This window comes from Frankliniella occidentalis, unplaced genomic scaffold, assembly GCF_000697945.3.
Source record: "Frankliniella occidentalis isolate FOCC.00 unplaced genomic scaffold, Focc_3.1 Scaffold81, whole genome shotgun sequence".
NCBI lineage: Eukaryota > Metazoa > Arthropoda > Insecta > Thysanoptera > Thripidae > Frankliniella > Frankliniella occidentalis.
Genome location: NW_026267211.1, coordinates 356,663 through 376,911, shown reverse-complemented (window position 1 = coordinate 376,911; position 20,249 = coordinate 356,663). Strand labels below are relative to the sequence as shown.

General features: G+C 50.4%; 3 protein-coding genes across 8 annotated transcripts in view; 1 reads left to right on the top strand and 2 right to left on the bottom strand.

The window, feature by feature from the left end:
- The window catches only part of LOC127749710 (uncharacterized), a 12,014-nt gene extending 2,201 nt beyond the window's left edge, over nt 1–9,813 (bottom strand). Inside the window, exons 1-20 of the mRNA XM_052269049.1 lie at nt 9,506–9,813; nt 9,116–9,407; nt 8,835–9,041; nt 8,516–8,740; nt 8,099–8,226; nt 7,472–8,009; nt 6,963–7,388; nt 6,705–6,886; nt 6,449–6,594; nt 6,026–6,374; nt 5,767–5,947; nt 5,435–5,671; nt 5,090–5,365; nt 2,140–2,237; nt 1,815–1,993; nt 1,427–1,731; nt 1,102–1,340; nt 751–1,005; nt 452–664; nt 6–371 (exon numbers count right to left, since the gene is read on the bottom strand). Of these exons, the coding sequence (XP_052125009.1) occupies nt 6–371; nt 452–664; nt 751–1,005; nt 1,102–1,340; nt 1,427–1,731; nt 1,815–1,993; nt 2,140–2,237; nt 5,090–5,365; nt 5,435–5,671; nt 5,767–5,947; nt 6,026–6,374; nt 6,449–6,594; nt 6,705–6,886; nt 6,963–7,388; nt 7,472–8,009; nt 8,099–8,226; nt 8,516–8,740; nt 8,835–9,041; nt 9,116–9,407; nt 9,506–9,577 (4,914 nt within the window). The 5' untranslated portion in view covers nt 9,578–9,813. The remainder of the gene's footprint in view (nt 1–5; nt 372–451; nt 665–750; nt 1,006–1,101; nt 1,341–1,426; nt 1,732–1,814; nt 1,994–2,139; nt 2,238–5,089; nt 5,366–5,434; nt 5,672–5,766; nt 5,948–6,025; nt 6,375–6,448; nt 6,595–6,704; nt 6,887–6,962; nt 7,389–7,471; nt 8,010–8,098; nt 8,227–8,515; nt 8,741–8,834; nt 9,042–9,115; nt 9,408–9,505) is intronic.
- Nucleotides 9,814–10,138: 325 nt separating this feature from the next.
- Nucleotides 10,139–20,126, top strand: LOC113207824 (spermine oxidase-like). Of its 4 annotated transcripts, none has more exons than XM_052269063.1 (10): nt 16,208–16,252; nt 16,572–16,678; nt 17,266–17,429; nt 17,726–17,859; nt 17,929–18,084; nt 18,176–18,410; nt 18,497–19,001; nt 19,093–19,292; nt 19,368–19,497; nt 19,588–20,126. In XM_052269063.1, the coding sequence occupies exons 4-10, from the start codon at nt 17,793–17,795 to the stop codon at nt 19,726–19,728; spliced, it is 1,434 nt and encodes a 477-aa protein (XP_052125023.1). In that variant the 5' UTR covers nt 16,208–16,252; nt 16,572–16,678; nt 17,266–17,429; nt 17,726–17,792; the 3' UTR covers nt 19,729–20,126. The 4 variants fall into 4 exon arrangements, with proteins under 4 accessions (XP_026280325.1, XP_026280324.1, XP_052125023.1 ...); XM_026424542.2 differs by lacking the exon at nt 16,208–16,252 and adding an exon at nt 17,102–17,188; XM_026424540.2 differs by lacking the exons at nt 16,208–16,252; nt 17,266–17,429 and adding an exon at nt 10,139–10,443.
- LOC127748705 (actin-related protein 2) lies at nt 10,473–15,777 on the bottom strand. 3 transcript variants are annotated; one of them, XM_052269070.1, is made up of 10 exons: nt 15,610–15,777; nt 15,027–15,137; nt 14,764–14,778; nt 13,311–13,390; nt 13,039–13,174; nt 12,748–12,957; nt 12,522–12,671; nt 12,347–12,440; nt 12,086–12,270; nt 10,473–12,009 (listed from the first exon to the last, which is right to left on the bottom strand). In XM_052269070.1, the coding sequence occupies exons 1-10, from the start codon at nt 15,655–15,657 to the stop codon at nt 11,839–11,841; spliced, it is 1,200 nt and encodes a 399-aa protein (XP_052125030.1). In that variant the 5' UTR covers nt 15,658–15,777; the 3' UTR covers nt 10,473–11,838. The 3 variants fall into 3 exon arrangements, with proteins under 3 accessions (XP_052125030.1, XP_052125031.1, XP_052125032.1); XM_052269071.1 differs by lacking the exon at nt 14,764–14,778; XM_052269072.1 differs by lacking the exons at nt 14,764–14,778; nt 15,027–15,137; nt 15,610–15,777 and adding an exon at nt 14,290–14,374.
- Nucleotides 20,127–20,249: the final 123 nt, after the last annotated feature.

Sequence of the window (20,249 nt, the reverse complement as noted above, 5' to 3'; positions counted from 1 at the left end):
AGGACGTGCAGCGGGCCGACCAGCACGGCGCCGCACCAGTGCACCGACTTGAGGCCGTAGCGGACGCGCACGCTGGCCTGCCAGGGGTAGGCGCCGCGCGGGGTGCCTCGCCCGGACACCACCCTCGCCAGCTGCACCGCGGGGACGAACTCGTCCTCCAGCGCCTGGCGCGTACCGCAGTCCGAGGGGAGGTACTTGCTGATGTCCACCTGCTTGTCGCCGCCGGCCTGCTCCTCTAGGGCGCGGGTGGCAGCCTGCTCGTCACCACCGAGGCACGCCACGCCCACGTCCTCATCGTGCTTGCAGTTGGTCACGCCGAAGTCCGCGTGGGCGCACTTCTCGAGGGATGTCTCGTTGCCAGAGCAGCGCACCTACCGGTCAGAGAAATGCAAGCTCGACACGGCCCTAGCCTGCGGAGCCCGCGCAAGCCACGCCCGCTAGCTGTACTTACGTCGTCCAGCCACATGAGTCCTTGGCCCTGGCCGAAGTGCGCCTCCTTGAGCACCCGGGCTCTCCCTGGCATCCCGAGCTGCCTGCACACCGTGATGGCGGCGGCCTCGTTGAAGTCGTCGTCGCAGACCGAGCCCCACTCGCCGTACACCTTCACCTCCAGGCGACCCTCCGTCTTGTTGGCTCCGCCCACCAGCCGCATGCCCATGGTGCCCTGTAACACCAGTCACCCTGACGGAGTGCGACCATCACCAGCGCACAACGTACGCCACCCGCCATCCTCCCGCCGTCGCCACTCACCGCGCACCGCTTGGCGTGCTCGTCGCTGCCGTCCTTGCAGTCCTCGACGGTGTCGCACAGGAACTTGGCCGGCACGCACTCGCCGGACTCGCACTGCCACTGGTTCTCCGGGCACGCCCTGCTGGACTGCCGGCAGTGCTTGGTGGCCAGCTGCAGTATGGCGCCCCACGCGAAGCCGCCGTGCAGCTCCGGGGACTCGCCGTCCGCCGCCCTGCACTCCAGCCCCGCGGCCGTGGCGCACCGCACTCCCACCATCTGCGGACAGGACAGGACGCCGTCAGGGCTGAGGGATACCCGCCCGTTGCGCATTCGCGCAGGCGGGTTGCACACCCACCAGGCGCCGTCACGTACCTCCTCCGGCAGGCAGTCGTGCACGCCCCATCCCGCCTGGTCACAGTGCATGAGGGACGTCTCGTTGCCCTTGCACAGCAGCTCGTCCACCAGGAAGGGGAGGGGCTTGTGCGGCGCGGGGAGCACTCCGCCGCTGAGCACCTCGACGGCGCCGTCACGGTAGCCGGCCTCTCGGCACACCACATCCGCCTCGGGGAGGCCGAAGCCGTCGTCGCACACCACGCCCCAGATGCCGTTCACTGCGCGACAAGAACCACTCCATGACCGTTTTGCACAGGCTCCGGGGAACCGCCAGACCCTATAGCCTAGACTTCCCGAGACTTGCCTTTGACCTCGATCCTGCCTTCGCTCTTCGCCTTGCCGCCGGCGAGGCGCAGCTCGTAGCCGATGGTGGCCGGGGTGCAGACGCCCGAGGCCTCGTCGGACCGGTCGCCGCAGTCGTCGCGGCCGTTGCAGCGGTCCGTCGCGTTGACGCACTTGCCGTTAGCGCAGAGGAAGCGCGTGGGGTCGTTGCAGGGGTCGCTGAGCGCCTCGCGCTCGTAGTACGTCCAGGCGGTGCGGTTGGCGCGCTGCAGCGACCCCGTCTCGCCCACGTTGGCGCTGCTCAGCAGGCACACCTTGGTGGAGCTCCTGCAGGACCAGTCACTCGTCAGTCAGAGCTGCCCCCCGCTCCCCTCGGACTCCGCAGCCCACACATGCAGCCCCCCGCTCACTTGTAGTTGAAGGACTTGCACACGAAGTCGGTCGAGTCGAGGCAGCGGCGGGCGCACGTGTTGGCGTCCAGGTGCAGCCAGCGCTCCACGTCATGCTGCTCCAGCTTGGCGCCCTTCACCGCCTTGAACTCGACCAGGTAGTCGGAGCAGGAGCGCTCGTCCAGCGAGTTGCTGCAGTCCTGTGGTAGGGCACGAGGCAGTCGTGAGTCGGGGGAGGGTTGACACTACGTAAGCCTCGTGGGGCACGCCTAGAGGCGCACGCCTAGAGGCGCACGCCTAGAGGCGCACTCCTAGAGGGGCACGCCTAGAGGCACGCCCGACCTACCGGCTCGCCGTCACACTGCCACACGTTGGGGATGCACTCGTTGGGGCCGCACTCGAACTGCTGGGGGCCGCAGTGGATGACCGCGGCCCTGCCGATGGCTGCAACACGAGGACAGAGGTGTGTGCGCCGTGAGACACATTCTGTTATGACACGCTAAATTCTTAAGTAAAATTAGTAATCGTGATCGTCAGCCCCATTAGTCATCGAGCGCTCCGTGTGCGACACCTCTGACCCGAGCGCGACCCGCGGCCCTGATCCTCGCGCTATATCAGATCAGCCCGCCTGCCTGCGAGGACGCGCACCCCGGCCTCTTCGCTGGCCGCGTGGCTGGCGGAGCGGAATCGCACTCTCAATAGAATCGGGTTGACCTCCGGGCTAGCCCGGCTGGCGCGGTTCGTGACGTATGCGCTTGTTGCGCTGTCTGCTGCTGCTGTTCTCCTAATGTCAGCATCTCCCCCCCCCTCTCATATTTGGATGCCTTCCCCGCCTCACCCCCCCTGTGCGTGCGGTGTGAAAAGGCGCGCACGAGACAAGGCCCTTTCCAATCAAAACACACCATGTTTTGAGAGGCAACGCTACGCCGCGCCACGTCAGACCAAACGGCTTGCCTTGTACCACATATCATGATGCAAGGCGTTTCAAGGTCATTTCGTCTATTGCTCGCTTGTCTTGCCTTTTCCGTAGAAGCACAGTCCAGAGGAAAGAAGTGTGCACTTAAGAACTGTTCCAGTTTTTATTTTAAATATGCCTATTCAGTATTTAAGTGTTCTCATAGTTTTATGTGTCGAAGAAGTAAACTTTTCTTACTTTTTGCAAAATATACTTTTATATCGTTCGTGTGTACAGGGATCGAAGGGAATTAAAATAGAACCTTCGTGTTTTCTACAATTTTATGTATTTTTTCAGTTGACTTAATAATACATAAACTTATAAAAAGAAAACTTGTTGTGACTGTTCATGTTGCCTATGCTCATGAACCCTAATAAAATAATCACAGAGACTTTTCACTGGTATAATTAAACCAAGTAAGAAGGAACAATTCAAAAGTGCACAAAATTTCCTATGCTTAAATCACTTTGACACCCCTTTTCAGAGGTCACACCAGACAACTGGGGAACTCTGGGAAACCTTCTAAAACTACTGTCCAAAAACACGAAAACAAGTGGAACGGAGAATAACGTTGCAAAATAAGATAAACGATCGGTGACTAGATGGGAAAGGGGTGAGGGCAAAGGGAGGCGGTGGTGGTAAGGCGACAACCGCTTTCACATGAAGAATATCTTCTCCGTCGTGATTTGTAGTGCCGGGGACGTCTCTCCCGACTTGGGTATCTTCATGACGTGCTCGGATTCAACCTTCACATTCGGCCTGCTGAAGGGCGGATTGGTAGTCGGTGCCAGGGTGACGGTGAGGGCCGGGGTGGCGATGGTGGCTGCCCCGGTGACAGGCTCCTCGGCCGTCCTGCTCTGGCGAGAGGGCGCCCCGCCCGGCCCGGAGTGCCCATTGTACGACGTAGGCCATCGCTCGGCCCGCCCGTCGGACTCTCTGGACTCGCTGCCGCTGTCTTGATCCGAGTCGTCCTCATCGCTGCCACTCGGGGTCCTGGCTGTTGCGCGCTGAGGGGGGTAGTATCCCACTTGCGAGTAGGGGTAGCTGCTGCCCGGGCTCGGCCCGCGGAAGGGGTAGGCCACCGTCGGGGAGGGGTAGCGCCCCTCGCGTGTGGGCTGGCGGGAGCTCTCACTGGAGCCGGAGAAGAGTCCGTAGGGGTCCTCCGTGTCGCTGCTGCCCGATGGGGTTGTCGCCGTGGGGCCGCGCCCCTCCTGGTCGGGGTAGTCGTCCAGCGGGTCACGCACGGCCCTGGCGCCCTCGCTGGGGTAGTAGCTCAGCGCCACGGGGGCCATGGCGGGCAGCAGGCCGAACAGGTTGGAGTAGGAAGGGCGCCCTTGCGGGCCCTGCGGCTGGCTCGGGTCCGCGGCGTACGGGTACGGTGCGTAGCTCTGGCCGGGCAGCAGGTAGTTATAGAGCTCAGCAGGGGGGCGCGCCGTGGCCACGGGGGGTCTGCGGGGCGCGCCATCCGGGAGGCCGTAGCCGCGCCGGGGGTCGGGTCGCGCTCCGTAGCCCAGGGCAGTACCCGCGGGGCGGCCAGTGGTGGGGGCAGAAGTGGGGCCAAGGTCGGAGTCAGGGGAGGCTCCCATCCGGGGACTAAGGCTGGGCAGTCGCGTGTCCATCCTCAGGGGGTCAGGCACGTTGGCGTAGTCCGACCCGTCGTCGCGGCCCTCCGGTTCCACGTACTCTTCGCGGTCGCGGTACACGGACGGCGTCTGCGTGGTGCGTGGGGGTTGCACGCCCCCCTGGTACGGCGGCTGCAGGTCTCTGGACGGCGGTACGGGAGGGGCTTGCGGCGTCGGTCCGACTTCGCGGTGGCTGAACCCTGGGGCGTAGTTGACGGGCCACTCCGGGTCGTTGGATCCAGAACTGGGTCGCAGGGTCGTGACCTCTCGTGGTCTAGCCGTGACCGACCCAGAGGGGTAGACTCGGCCTGCGGGTGGTGTGCTGCGCCGCGGGCCACCGCCGCGGCCCTCGAGGGTCCTCGGGCGCGGAGTGGTGGACCTGCCGGCGAAGGGGTCCGGCCAGGCGGGGGTGGTGCTGGGCCCAGGACCGCGACCGAGGCCTTGTCCCTCGTCAGGTCTGAAGAACGGTCTTGATGTGGGAAGCGTCGGCCAGGGCCTGTCGGTGGCAGTCGCCGTGCCACGGGGGTCGGCCAGCGGGTCGTCTCTTGAGCGCGGAAGGAAAGTTGGTGGGTAGGGGCGGGATAGGGAGGGGAAAGGAGAGTCACCTTCTGACGCGGGCAGCCGAGGCCGGCCGTTGGCCTCGTACAGCCCCGGGGTTGGCACCGTCACCCCGGTCTGTAGCGGGACAGTCGCGTCCACTTCGCTGTCAGTCGAGTTACCTGTGTTCTCTCTGCATCGCGGTACATCGCAGCGCTCCGCCTTGATGCCCGACGCTCCCGCGTCCACGAAGCACCAAGGCTCCTGGTTACCAGCGCTGCCGCCGGCCAGTGTGCGGCAGTAGTTGTGCCCAGATAGCGACTTTTGCCGCACGTCCTCGGACACGCGGTAGCGCAGCGCGGACACGGCCGCGGGGGAGTCCCAGTTGACGCAAGGAAGCCCGTTCCAGGACACGTTGGCGGTGCCCTCGTACTCGGTGCCGCTCGGGCCAAGACAGCCTGGAACAAGGTCGCCGTCAGAGGGAGTCGCCCGGCTGCTGGTCAGCTCACACCGGCACGAACACTCACCCACGTCGTCAGCTTTCCTCTCGCACACGTAGGGGTACGACTTCTGCCGGATGGCGCAGTCCTCGCCGTGCCAGAAGAAGTACTCGGCGCCGCAGGAGCGCACACCCTGCCAACTGCCGTAGCCGCCGCCTCTGCCTGCACCCCTGCCGCCGGTCACGGCCCCAGGCCAGGTGTCGCAGGGGAAGTCCTTCTTGAGCAGGATGCAGAGCGGGCGGTCGCTGACCTTGGGTGCCCTCGCTGTATGCGACGTGGGGGTTATCATTCCTCTGATCTGCACCATCCTCTCCTCTCTCCTCCCCCATCTCTCTCACACACACTGTCACTGTCATTACCTGGGTCAAACTCCTTGCTGGGAGGGCCGGGCCACCAGAGGTTATACTTGAATTGGGCCCCGGTGTCCTCCCACACCCAGACGTCTCTGCCCGGGACGGACACTCCGACACCAGAGGTGAGCACACTGCCGAGGGCGGGGTGCGCTGTTGTCAACCACTCCGAAATGAAGTCGTTCTCTGCCTGGAAGTTCAGCTTTGTTACTTTTTGACAGATAAATTAAAACTACCCCCGTATATGTGCTCATTGCGCCTGCCTTACCTGGCTGTTGATGTCGAGGAGGTGGCCACCTTGGCTCTTGCAGTGCTTTATGGCCTCGTCTTGGGAGAAGGCAATGGCGTCGACCTTGCGGTCCTGCCTCGGGATGACGACCGAGTAACAAGAGCCTTTGAAGGGCACCTCGCCCGGCCGGCACCGCGCGACGTAGTTCGGGTAGCAGCGCAGGCCAGCGGCCTGGGTCTCCAGGTTGCACCCGTCGCCCGCATCGCCGGCGCTCATCGAGCAGCTCATCAGCGAACGCTCCTGTCCGGAGCAGTAGACTTCCTCGACGTGCACGTCCAAGACTCCCGGGGAGCCGCGGGGACGACCCTGCCAAGCCAGCTCGGCGCCTCTGCGCGACCAAGACAGCAACTGTTATATGCGCTTTGATGACCAACCCCAGCCTCGCTCCAGCCCTCCTCTTACCTCTCGTAGCCGAGCATCCTGCAGACTATGGAGGCCTCCTCTACTGTCCAGTCGGCGGGCTTGTCGCACACGGAGCCCCACTTGGATCCCGGACCCATCACCTCCACGTAGCCTTCAAGCGGTGTTGGACCCCCGCGGATGCGGACCTGAGAAGGATTATGGATTAAGAACGCACCCATAATGACGCGACCACTCGGCAACGCCCACTGCCGCACTTCGTGATGTTGTACATGAGGCAAAGGGCTGAGGCGCTCACCATCTGGCCGGACTGTGGCATACTCGTGTTCTTGGTACGTTCCACGACGGTTACCCAATTACTAGAACCGGCCGAACGCAGGTCAAAGTCGTTCTCCCGGAAGTCGTTGTCGTCGTCCTCCTCCGGTGCGCATGTCGTGGTGGGCGGGTCGTAAGACGGGGTGGTAGTGGTGGGGGCGTAAGCTAGCAAGAGGGAATCTGCATTGAGCATCGATTACAACGTCGCTTGTGAGGCGCCTGGCAGTGGGCTGTGACTCACCTGTTCCACGCTGTCCGCCTGGCATGGGCACGCCGTGGTCGTGGTGCCACTGGGGGTTGTGGCCGGGGTGCGCGTTGTGGCCAGCGTGCGGGTGGTGACCAGCGTGCGGTGTGTAGCCGCCCTCCTGGGGCTGGGGGTCGTACCTGCTGGGCTGCGGGGTGTATCCTCCGCTCGGCCGGTCATATCCGCCGTAACCTCCCTGCTGCGGGTTGTAATCCCCAGGCTGGGGGTTGTAGCCACTCTGTGACGGAGTGTACCGGCCCGGAGATGGGGTGTAGCTGCCCTGCTGAGGGTTGTAGTTGCCCGGCTGGGGGCTGTGACCTGCGTGGTGGTGTCCAGGGGGATGCGGGGTATAGCGGTTGCCCTGCTGCTCGTGGTGGTGATGGTGGTGCTGGTGGTATGCAGGGTTATGACCAGGCGGCACGCCTGAAAAACACCAGAGCGCGCGCGAAACCGTCAGAATAAAAACGGCGAGTTCCTCACGCAGCCACCGCGCCGTGTTCACTTACCGCTGCCAGGCATCGGGACGCCGTGGTCGCGGTGCCACTCCTCGTTGTGGCCTGGGTGTGGGCGGGGCAGCGGCCCTATCACACCTCCGGACTCGATGCCCTCCACGTCCAGGTTGGGGTCGGCCGACAGAGGGCGCGGGGCGGCGCCCCAGCCGAACTGTTGCGAGGGCGGCCTCGGCTGCAGCTCAGGGTGCAGGCTCTTGCCCTTGCCGCCGGCGCCGGGAGGGGGCAACACCTGGTTGGGCACGTAGCCGTTGAAGGAGCTAGCAGCGGGGACCTGGTCCGGGTAGGACGCGGCCGTCAGGAACGTCTGCCGAGGCGGGGGCTGGTAGCCCTGGTTGCCGAACTGGTTGTAGCCGCCGCCCGCCTGGGTGTAGCTGGCAGGCAGCGCGCCCGCGGGCTGTGCTGGCGGGGCCGCAGCTCCGGGAGCGACCCTCTTGCCGCCGACGCACTCGGTCACCTTGTTCGGGTGGTCGCACGCGTTTAGGCGGGTGCTGAACAACGAGCCGGGCGCGCAGCTCTGGATGTGCGGCTTGCCCTGTGGGGGGCGAGAGTGAGGAAGACGTAAGCGCCTGGTGGGTTGTTGATCCGACCCCAAGACCGTGCGGTGGAGTGCCCCCAACGCACCTGCCAGCAGTTGACGAATTTGGTGCAGTCGGTAGGGTGCGCCTGGAGGCCGGTGCCGCCCTCCATCTGACACTGGACGCCGCCGCCTCCTGCCAGCCGCGCACTGTACACCTGTCTGCGTGCGCGTCCTGCGACATCGGGAGAAACGAGTCACGTCGGCAACAGGGCTGGCGCCTGGGCAGGCGAGGGTGGGCAACGTGCAGCACACGCGCACCGGACGGGCGGGCCCGGCTGCCGGGGGCGTGAGCGCCCGCGCAGGTGGCGATAGGCAACGTGCCACACACGCGTACCCGGCGGGCGGGCCCGGCTGCTGGGGGCTAGAGCGCCCGCGCAGGTGGCGATAGGCAACGCGCTACACACGCGTGCTTGACGGGCGAGCCCGGAACACAGGGGCTCGGGCTGACGGGATCGACTTACCGGCTGAGGTTCGCGGAGTCGTCGTCGTCGTCGTCGTCGTCGCCGCCGCCGCCGCCGCCGCCGCTGTGGCCCCTGGGGCCACTCTGCGCAGGGGGCCGCTGGCGCTGCGCACGTCGATGAGAGGGCTCGGACGTCGCGGATGCTCGGGGTCCACGTAATCCACGGGGTCACCCATGATGCCATCCTCCTCGTCGCTGTCACTGTCGTTGTCGTCTCCCCTGTGGTCTGCGCCAGCGCGCGTCAAAGGAACATTTTTCAGTCGCCTTCCACCTCGTACAGCGCGGACAAGCGGGCAGCCTCGCGGGCAGTCCTGACTCACCTGAGCGGCAGCTGGGAAGGCACTTGACCTTCTCCGGGTAGTCGCACTCGCGGCGGATGGGGTGGAACAGCGTGGCGGGCGCGCACGCCTGCAGGAACCCGCGGCCCTTCCAGCAGTTGAGGTACTTGCGACAGTCCGGGGGGAACGGGTACCATCCCGTCGCGTTCTCGGGGCACTCCAGCTCCTGTACCTCGGAGAAGTTCAGCTCTGCGAGGTCGAGGGCAAAAATGCATCAAGCAACCCGAATCGCTGAGAGGTCAACAACGGAATAGGACATTTACCTTTCCACGACTCAGGGCAGTGGAAGTTGCTGTCAGCACTCCTCTTAACGTGGAGCTTCTCCCGGACGGGCATCGGCTTGCTCGACCTCGGCGCGCTCCTCCTCCTCCTGGACTGTGGGCAGCCCGAGTCCCTGCTGGAGGGAGGCTGCGGCGGAGGGGGAGGCACCCGGGACCCCAACGCCGGCTTCCTCTTCCCAGCGTGAACTGTGATCACTCCGGCGCCGTCGTCATCGCCATCCTCGAGGCCTCTCGGACTGTCGAGGTCCCCGTCGGCGTCCTGTGGGTCGTATATCTGCGGCCCGCGGGGAAGCAAAGCGTAAGTTGCTAAGGAAGTTCCTTTAGACTCGCGGTCCCTCCGGGTCGCTCCGTACGCCCGCGATGCATATTTACCGCGACCGCTGCGCAGGAGTGCAGCACCTGAAGCAGCAGCAACGCGCAGCACAGGCGCAGCGCTGCCGCCATGGCGGACTGTAGGGTGGTGGAACGAGCAGATCAGCTGGCGCACCACAGGGTACCATTCATGGCGTCGACACTTCTTCACTAAACGTCTCCTCTTCTCGGCCCGTCCGGCCTGGGTTGGCCAACAAACAAACGGTAATCACTACTGCAATGAGGGCGCTGCGCGGCGCGTCGCTGTCCACCGCTCTGTCTCGACTGGTGCGCTGGCGCTGCGCTGGCCAGCAGCCAGCACCAGGCAACAACCCCTTTCCTTTATCTGTTCGTCTCGTCCCCGACGAGCCGGACCGCGCCGCCCCGTCCGACGATAACGAACGTCAGCCCTCAGAGCGTCCCCCTCCCAAGAACTTGCCCCCTCTTCCTTCTCCATTCATGCGTTCTTATCCGTCCGTCTCTTTCATCGACAGCTTCGCAAACACGTGCTGGCTAAGATTTTCCCCTCGATCCTCAGCTTTGCTCGGTAAGAAAGCCAAAACCACGTGTTTTGTTGGCTAACATTTCTATATTCAAATCTCCCCTTCCTTAATTCTCGGTCATCCAAGTCGTTAGCGCCCCGTCACTGCCGGTCCACGCCTCCCCGGGTGGACCACGCGTGTCTCGTCTCATCCGCAGAGAGGTTCCGAGGAGACACAGTTCGTCGTAATCGTGACTTCATGACGACAAGTAAACAAACGACAAATGAATGACGCGCTGGGACGGCCAGTGGGCCAGTCGGGTCGAGAACGCGTGTAGGAATCCATTGAGGGCGGCTGGGCTGGCGAGCGAGGATCACACCACGGGAATTCTCGTCCCTTCCGAGTGACTCATTCCTACATTCCCCTAATAAAGTGGTCTTAACACATCTCTTGTCTTCATGACCGCGGTTCATCACGGTAAGTGATGGGGTGGTAATATATCATGATGATATTTTCAACGTACATTTTATTGCTCATTTACATTCCTCCATTTTTTTAACAACTTTATATAAAATTAGAACAACAGTAAATGCATACAGAATTCAGTACAAAGATTGTTACACAAACATTCACATTTATTATAAATCTGGTCACAATCATACAGTTCAAAAGAAAATATAAGCAAGAAATAAACTTGATAATAAAATAAAGAGGGGTTGGGAAAATAAAAAATAAAATGATGAGGTGGTACAAAATCTGTTAGCTCTACAAGCAATGGAATGCTAACATTGTTGCACTCAAAAATTACTTATACCATTAATAGCACTCATCCAGAGCCAAAAAGGCAATTGATGTGCCAAAATACTTCCATTAAAATTAATATGTATAATTTTACTCTCATGAAACGTTGAATTCAAATTCTCTCTTCTTCATTTTCACTTACAGGTTGGACAACGTTGCACTTCTAGCACATACTAAAAGTTAAACATACAGGTTTACAAAAGAGTACACCAATATCTTTCAAAAACTAAATGTTGAATTATATTCAGGAGAATGAGCACGACAGAAAAATCACAATCTCTATGCTGAGTTACACAAATTGCATCCCATGGCTAGGAAAAGAGTAGTCCAGGTTAGGAACTTCAACTGAGGCAAAAGAGCCACTGGAATATTACCAGCAATACAGCACTAATGTAAAGCCTCACATATATTATCCACTTTACAGGGAAAAAAAGAAGAGAATGGATAGAAATAATAAAAATAACAAGAAAAGAATTAGACTGAAAAGTCGATCAGTTATGTGATGACAAGAGATGTTTTTGATTTGCAAACTGTCAAATTGAATGAATGGGGAGAAAAGAAAATCACAAACAGACAGAAGTAATGCTATGAATAAGTATCAGTACAAAACTGTTAAAATTTGACTTTTGTTGGCAGCACTGGTTGTAGTCATATAAGAAAGAAATTGTTTCTAAGAGCAAACATTTTGGTGGACAAAGCTGTTGCTCCCATTCCCAAAAAAATCCATACAATTAACTAAGATAACATTTTAGGTTTGCAACTCAAGGATATAAAATTTTACAAGAATTTTACCTTGAAGTCCTTGTACACTTGTGTTAAATGCTCAGAGAATATCACATAGATAATCTTCTCTCCTTCTAAACAAGTAAGAAATAGAATACTGTAGTACACTTGGACGTGGACTAGAGCACACACTGAGCGCTGACGCACAAGAAAATGCCAGGGATTTATTTCATAACACTTCTTTGGAAATGTTTCAACTGTCAACTCAGCAATATCTGTGGGATAAATGACAACTCCCTCCACAGATATAATGACAAAATTTAAGAAATAAGCCTTAGCAAAGAAGATTTAATTGCCCCTGGCACCAAGTTTTTTTAATACCCCAACTCCATTTTCCTGGTATTCTTCATTGGTCATCCAGAAGGAGTCTGAATTTTTAGAAACCTCAGCTAAGACAGCACCACCAATGAAAACCATATCTTTTCGCCTTGGAGGATCCTCAATGCGAATCTTAAATTTCTGTGAAAACGAATTGTTACACCATTATAATTCAAAGTTAAAGTATGGGAAACACAACAATTGAAACTAAACGTACCGAAAGTTTATTTGTGTCATTTTTCAAAACTCGTTCCAAATAAAGTTGCTTGATTTCTCTCTCAAGTCGACTGGGTAAGCCAGGGTACATTGTAGATCCGCCAGAGAGAACAATGTGTTTGTAGAGTTCTGAACGCATGTCAATGTCTGCAGCTTGAATGGTGTTGAAAACAAGCTCAGCAATGCCTAGAGTAGAGACATCAAGTTAATGGAAGTCATAGTGATGACTAAGAGAAGACGAAAGTAGACTCAGTTTATTTACCTTGTCCTTCAACATTTATAAGATGAGGCTGGAAAAGGGCTTCAGGCGCTTCAAAGCGCTCACCACCAACTTTGATTACTCTTCCATCAGGCAGCTTCAGAGAAAAAAAAATTAACAATCATTGACTGAAGGTTAACGACAGTTTAGAGCAGATGAATTATAGTGAGTAACTTACAGTGTATGGTTCAACTAAAACTGTAGTTTCCAAGGCCAGCTTTTGCTCAGTTTCTATATCATACCCAATATAGCACAACTTTTCTTTCATCATACGAACTGTTTCAAAGTCAGCTGAATGATTGAATGCATACCCCCGAAGTAACAAAAGCTGCAAAGAAGCAAAACTCCCGTTAGATAGCATGTCAATTATCATATTCTGTGGTTATCCACAAGACCATATGTACCTTAATAAGATACCGAGTAATATCTCTTCCAGCAATATCCAGGCGACGAGTCAAATGAGGTAGAGCAAATTCTTCAAATACAGGACAAATGTGGGTAACACCATCTCCAGAATCCACTACTACACCTGTGATAAGGCCTTGAGCATACAGGGTTAAAACAGCCTGAACTGCAATGTAAGCTCCTGCAAAGCCATATTTTTCAAACATAACCTGCAAGTTTTAAGATCACATAATAAGTTGTCAGAGGCAGTATGAAAACAGAAATATGAACCAAATGATAGCGCATCGTACCTCAATCATTTTTTCTCTATTTTTAGTTGGATTCATAGGTGGTTCAGTTAGCAGAATTTTACATTCCTTTGGGTCTATATCCATCTTTTCTGGTCCAAAAGTATAATCCCAAACATGGCACATATCATCCCAATTCCTAAAAAAATAATAATTGATAAACTGTTTATTATATTGTGATGTGAGGTTACCTACAGTAGGATTGTACAGGAAAATATTTCACAGAGCATTGTACTCAACAACATAAAATAGGATTTTAGAGTGCAAGAAGTTACCTGACAATGCCATTTTCCATGGGGTAATTGACTTCAAGCATTGACCGCAATTTGCTTGCTTCATCTCCAACCATCAAGTCCTGAAAAAATATAAAAATATTATCATAAAAAATGCTCATTTGGAGATTTAAAAATGCTGAGAAGACCAATGCAGTCAAGGCACATTCCTTGCCCTATATTTCACGGTACGTTTGAGAATTTGAATAATGACAAGACAAGGACATATAAAACATTTTCAAATATAGATGACCATGCTTTCATGAGATGCACCATGCTTATTACTGCCACGTCTGAATGCGCAACAAATAGTGTAAAAATTGATATGGATGATGAAATGAGAACAGAGTTTATGTGATGAATGAATCATTAGAATAATTTAAACCAAAAATAAAAGCACCATATAGTCTGAATTTGCAACGTCAACTACTGGAGAAGGTTGTTTATTACTAGAAGTAGATGGGTGGCGAAATTTGAGATGTTGATTTCTAGCTACAGACAAACATAACAAAGCAAATTAAACAAACTCAGCTCACATACAATCATTCAAAAAGAGGAAAAACAGCAAACCAAACAGCATTGCCACAAATAAATACATCCACCTGGAAAAAATCCCTACCTGGAAGTGTTGATAAGTTTAAGGAACACCTACAAAATGCACACAAGCACCTCGTTCACATGCCTATTCCTACAATATAATTGTTAACAACTAAAAAAATTGTCCTCATGACAAAACAGATCCCAGGTAAACTATAAAAGGATAGGAAGTTATCTAAATAAAATATGTAGCTATGATTCCAGCATTCAAAACAATAAACAGTACTCTAGGAAACCTAATGGGGTTCAGATCATGGTAAGGGCTTCAAGCAATCCAAGTGTAAGATATAAACCTAAATCACAACCTTTTTCATTTCTCTATACCTAGCTTTTCTAGTGCTACGCTTTGAAGAAGCTATGTACAGTTTGAACCGTGCATACTTACAGGCATAGTGGTAAATTCCTTTGCCGAGAAATAAAAGAAAATGGAAAACATGTTAGATAATATATAAGTTAAGATAAATAACCAAATTTTTTCATCCTTAACTGCAACAGTTTTTAATCTATAAAAGGTCAAAAGAATTTAGAGGTATTGTAGAAATAGCATGTGAAGGTTTACCTGTCCACTCTGCAGATGCCCAAAATGAGATATACGAACACCACAGAAGAGGTAAAGAAACAAAGAACATATGAGAATTACAATACAACTGGTTAGGAGCACAAAACACTTCACACAGGGTTAAATTTTTGTTAAAATGGACTCTGCTTATCTATTTTTCTTTGTAAAAAAGTAACTTTTTTCAATGTAGAAAATTTAGCATTTGTATATCTAGTTATGACAGGTTGTTGTATGTATTAACAAACAGTTGTTAGGCAAAAACCATTCATATTTGAGCTTACGAAAAGATGTAAATCTTACTCTGACACAGTAGTCCTGAAAATAAATAAATTAAAAATGTAAACTACAGATCTTAAGATTACCAAGGGTAAACAGATGAAATCATATCTCATTAGCCCCTATTTCTTACAAATGACTATCACTTACAAACAGAAAAACCAACTCATGCAAACCATGGACTTCAACAGTATGCAAAAATGATAATATTTAAAAATGACAGAAGTATATAACTTATATCAGGAATCCTTTAAATAGCTACAACAATAAAAAGATCACTATCATACCTTAACTTCTATATCTCCGATTTTGTTGACTGCTCGGATAATGGGTCGCCCAACCATGGATGGGAAAATGTGAGCAGGAAAATTGGATCCTGCATAGCCACATTTGACAAACTAGAGAAAGGAAAGAAAAAAATATAGACAAATATTAGATGTGACAACAGCAGCACTCCAAACCATACATTAAACTTGAGATACCCCTTAAGGAATTGTGTGTCATAAAAATGGTAGAGCAGGGACTTCGCAAACGTAATTTAAAGATGTTTAATTCGATATGAACTGAAAAGAGATAATCCGGTTGATCTCACAGGTGTGGTCCTCAAGATGTAATGACAACACTACGAATTTAGGTTAAGATAAACTCTCATCGCAATTCGGCTTGAAATAGATCAACTTAGAGAGGCTGGGACGCAAAATTAAAATTTAGCCAAGTAGAACAAGTGTAAAAAATTGAAATGTTGCGAAAACTACTTCAAAATTGTTATTGTTTGACAGTCAGGCTTAAGTGGGTGAGGCTAGGACGTACGAAACAGAGATAGTTACACAGATAATATGCAAGTTACGCAAACTGTTTATTCACACTTACCCCTGTCCCGTTGTCACAAACAATAACCTTCTTCCCATTTTTGTCCATTGTTACAATTTATCAAAGAAAACAGGAATTTTTGATTACTATCTAACCCCCACCGAACACTCCCCGATGCATCATTCGCCGCATACGTCAGAAAGGTGGTGGAAGGGGAAGACAGGTTGAGGACCCAAACAAAGTACATTGGGAATATTATTTTAAGTAAATTCTGGGTAATAGTGATTTTGAGATGATCCAAAAAGAAATAAAAATCTCTGGATTTAAAAAAATACTGATTACGTCATAATAAAGGACTTGAAAGGGGTGAATACGATATCTGTGGAGTTGGGAAAGTTGGCTAAAATACAGACATTCAAGGGCGCCATACTTTGAATGCTTAAAGAATTATTCCACTGAAAAGTTCAATTCATTTCGGTGGTGCCTTTATTTGTAGGGTACGATTTCAAAGTGAGTCAGGCTTACATCTAATTTGGGTGAAATAAATGTTCTGAAATGCCATAAAGCGTGGCACTTGTCGCCCATCACCACCCCCTCCCCTCCTTCTCATGCCATGAAGCAGGGAAGCAGACAGAAGCAGACATCAGCCTTGATCAGCCAACCAATTTTCACTTCAATCTTGTAATTTTCGGGGAATGCAAAAGTATGTTTTCGTTTACTTGGATGAATTTTGTTACATTTATATTTTTTCTGGTTATAATACGTATATTTTTTCCCTGACAATACCTTTGTATAATTTATTTTACTCGAAACGAAACGAAAAAACACAGGTTAGGTTAAACGTAACAAAGTGATGTTCTCTATACCCTATTCAATTTCAAGGAAATCTCCCAACATTTTTTGTTTTCCTCACCCTTTTTCTATTTGACGAATTCATGTCTTAACATTCCCGTACTTATTGTAACAGAAAACGCAATAACTTGTTATCAATTAATACCACTGTATTTATATTTTTTAAATAGGACACAATGTTCAGCAGGGACTCACAACAAAACCGATACTTTCGAATGGTTCATGGAGCATTCGAATCTGGCTGGAGAGAAGCCAATAGGATTCTCAGAGACGTCAAGTGAGTGGAAATAAGCAAACAATTAAGTGAAATGTGAATACACTCCTCTTTTCTTGTTTTTATTTTATGTTTGTGGTTGCAAACAACGGATCATGAAAGTTGGCTATTCATTTAAACCATTTAATTTGTGGCCTTGTCGGTAAAGTCAGATGAACTTTCTGAGGTGTTTGGTGGTTCAGTACCTTTACTGTGTCTTGCTTTTTATTTGTGGTCTGGACTTTTAAAAGGAATGTTGTTATTGTCCAGTTTTTAGTAAGTGTGGGAGGAATTTAGATCATACCTAATTATGCAAGGTTTTGGGCACATTCTAGCTTTGTTTTTCGTCTTGCTTAATCAGACAATTTATTTTATGTTCGGCTTTGAAAATTAATTTTTTTCTCCTTTTTGTCCTGTTATTTGTATTGCATGGTTTATAATAAGAAGAATGCAGGTCTGATTTACCTCACTTTAATTTAATATATCTATTGAATCAAGTGGTCTACTATTTGCATGCATAAATTCGCAATAGCAGTGCGTACTCCAGTTTTCTTTTTGTTTTAAATGTTGTGTATTATGCTTTGTATTGATATGAATCATGGTTTCCTCAGGTCATGGCAGCCTTGACTTGCTGTATGTTGTTGAATGTGAGGAGGAACCCCCTGCTGATGTCACCTTGGCATCAGCGTCAACATCGCACCTACGATACATGAACCCTCAACATCTCACCTGATACACATCTTTATGCTGTTATTTGATTGATACCAATTAATGGGTGCGTTTGGGCACTAACAGTTTGGAATTAACATTCCTTGGGGTCTTTGTGATGACTTCTTTCTTAACTATTTGTGACTACTTGCATTCACAATAGATGCTCATCAGACAATCAAAAATAGAAACATCTATTATTATTTTTATTATTTTTATCTATCTCCTAATTCTATACTAAGCATGCTATATGAGTACTGAGTTGTTATTAGGCTTGAAGAACGAATTCAGTGTAGTATTTTAACCAGGAAAGTTATTGTGAATGAGAAGTGCAACAATATTGACTCATATTCTAAATTACAGGACGATTCCCTTTGGTTGGCAACAGCGAAAACCACAGAAATGCTCTGTAATTATCATTGGAGCGGGAATGGCAGGCCTTGGTGCTGCTAGAGAGCTGCTTGCTGCCGGTGTTCCCGATGTTCTTATTCTGGAAGGTATGCTCAACCATATGAAGTGTTGGAAAATGAACAGATCCAACTCAGAATTTATTTTGTTTCTATCAGCCCAAGAAAAGGCAGGAGGCCGAGTTTGCACTTTGCCTGTGGAAGCCGGTCACATTGAATTAGGTGCCCAATGGATTCACGGGGAAGACAATCCAATTTATCAAGCTGCTCACAAGCATAACCTTCTGTCAAACACAACTTCTGTGGAAGGTTTAGGTTTGTACATATTTTTCCTCCCTAAAAACAACAGAAACACACAAGTCTGCAGTTAATGTTAAGATTTCTCTATGACAATATTTTTTTTCAGGACCATACTTAAAGATTGATGGGACTGAATTGTGCAGCTCATTAGTTGCTCATGTCAGTCATAAGATATCTTGCATCCTGGAAGATTGTGAAGAATTTGTGAACTGCAATGAAAATTACCCACCATCTGTCGGTCAATATCTAAGAGACCGCTTCCAAGAATATATAGACTGTTGTGTTAATGATTCACCAGAGGATAAAATACTTAAGTGGGAATTATTTAATTGGCATTTGAGGTATGTACTGAGCTTGGAACTCATGATGATGATGGGCTCATCATCATTGGTACTTAATTAATAAAATCATGTTTCTCTATTTTCAGGTTTCAGGAAATTGATAATTCTTGCACAAACCTGGGATCTTTGTCAGCAAAAGACTGGGGAAAATACAAGTTTACTGGTGGAGAAGATTGCATAAACTTGTCAGAAGGATATTCTTCTGTCATTGATGTTCTTATTCAAGATCTACCTGAAAAAATTATTCATTTTAATTCTCCTGTTAAATCAGTGGTGTGGAATGAAAATTTACCATCAAAATCTGCTGGAAATGAATGTTCAGTGTTTCCAGTAACAGTGATTTGTGAGGATGGGTCTGCTGTTTGTGCGTCACATGTAATTGTCACATGTTCCATTGGTTTTTTGAAAGCTAATCACCAGAACATGTTTAAGCCATCTCTCCCAAGTTCTCTAACATCTGTAATTGAAGCATTAGGATTTGGAGTTGTTGACAAAATTTTTCTATTTTATGATGAACCTTGGTGGGATAGCAAACAACAGGCTTTTCAAATTGTCAGAACTGTTCCAGACAAAACTGACAGTGAGCCCAAGGTAAATATCTACACATCAGATGAACAGTCCAGATTTTTATGTTTTCAGTTGGAATATTGAAGTGTCTCATTATATTCCTTTAAATTTGTAGGAGGCTGACTGGTGGTTAAATGACTTCACTGGTTTTGATGTTCTCTCCCACAAACCAGCAATTCTCCTTGCATGGGTTGGTGGAAATGGTGCTGTGCATATGGAAGGCCTGGATGAAGATGTCGTTGGAGAACATTGCACAAATTTACTGAGGAAGTGTGTCAAAAATCCTGAAACGCCACTGCCAAAATATATAAAAAGGTACTTTGTGTTACTTTCTCTGTCACTATAATGGGATATATTAATGAGAACTTGCATATAACTTTTGCTTTATAGATCCACTTGGTTCAGTAACCCCTATATACGAGGTGGTTATAGCCACACAACATCAACCTGTGATAAAATTGGATGTGGCCCAAAAGACTTAACTGTACCAGTTTACTGCAACATAGAAAATTCAGAAAAAGTAGGTAACAATGTCTGCATGTCAGTGTGAAAACTATGAGTTTTGTTGTTATATTATCTCCAATAATTTTAGTTTTATTTTCATCCATAGCACCCAGTAATTTTACTAGCAGGGGAAGCAGCCCATGAATCACACTTTTCAACAACTCATGGAGCTTTTGAATCAGGGCAGGCTCAAGCAAGAAAATTAGTGAACTATTTAAAAGAAAATGAAAATAAGTTCACCTGCTAAAGTGTTTCGCTCCGCTCACAACAACAAAAATTGAAACCTCTGTCGTGGTCCCTGCGAACTTTTCCTGCAACTAATTGTCTCGACTGCAGACCCTGTCATGGCCATGGCTGTAACACATAGTTTTTTTGCTATAAATTTTACACTGTGTGAGTTACTACTGTACTTGAATATTTTAAACTATTTGAAGCATGAAATTTCCATATAAATACTGTTTTGCACATTGTGATTAATAATTTTAAAGTGAATTTTACCATCTTTATCCAGTCAAAATTTTGATCATTCTATCATTCTGGAATGCCCTACTTTGCACCAAAATATTGAACAGTCTGCTGTGATATTGATTTCATACTGTCAATTGTAACGGATCAAATAAATAATAATTTGGAAGAAAAATTTTATCCGTCGTAGTTGCTCTTGTTCCCCAGCCGGGAGTGCCTTTGTGCTCCCCTGTCGCTCCCCCCGGCTCTTTTTGCGACCCTTGGCCTTTGGCGCTGAGCTGTACGCGTGCACTGCCCCACCCC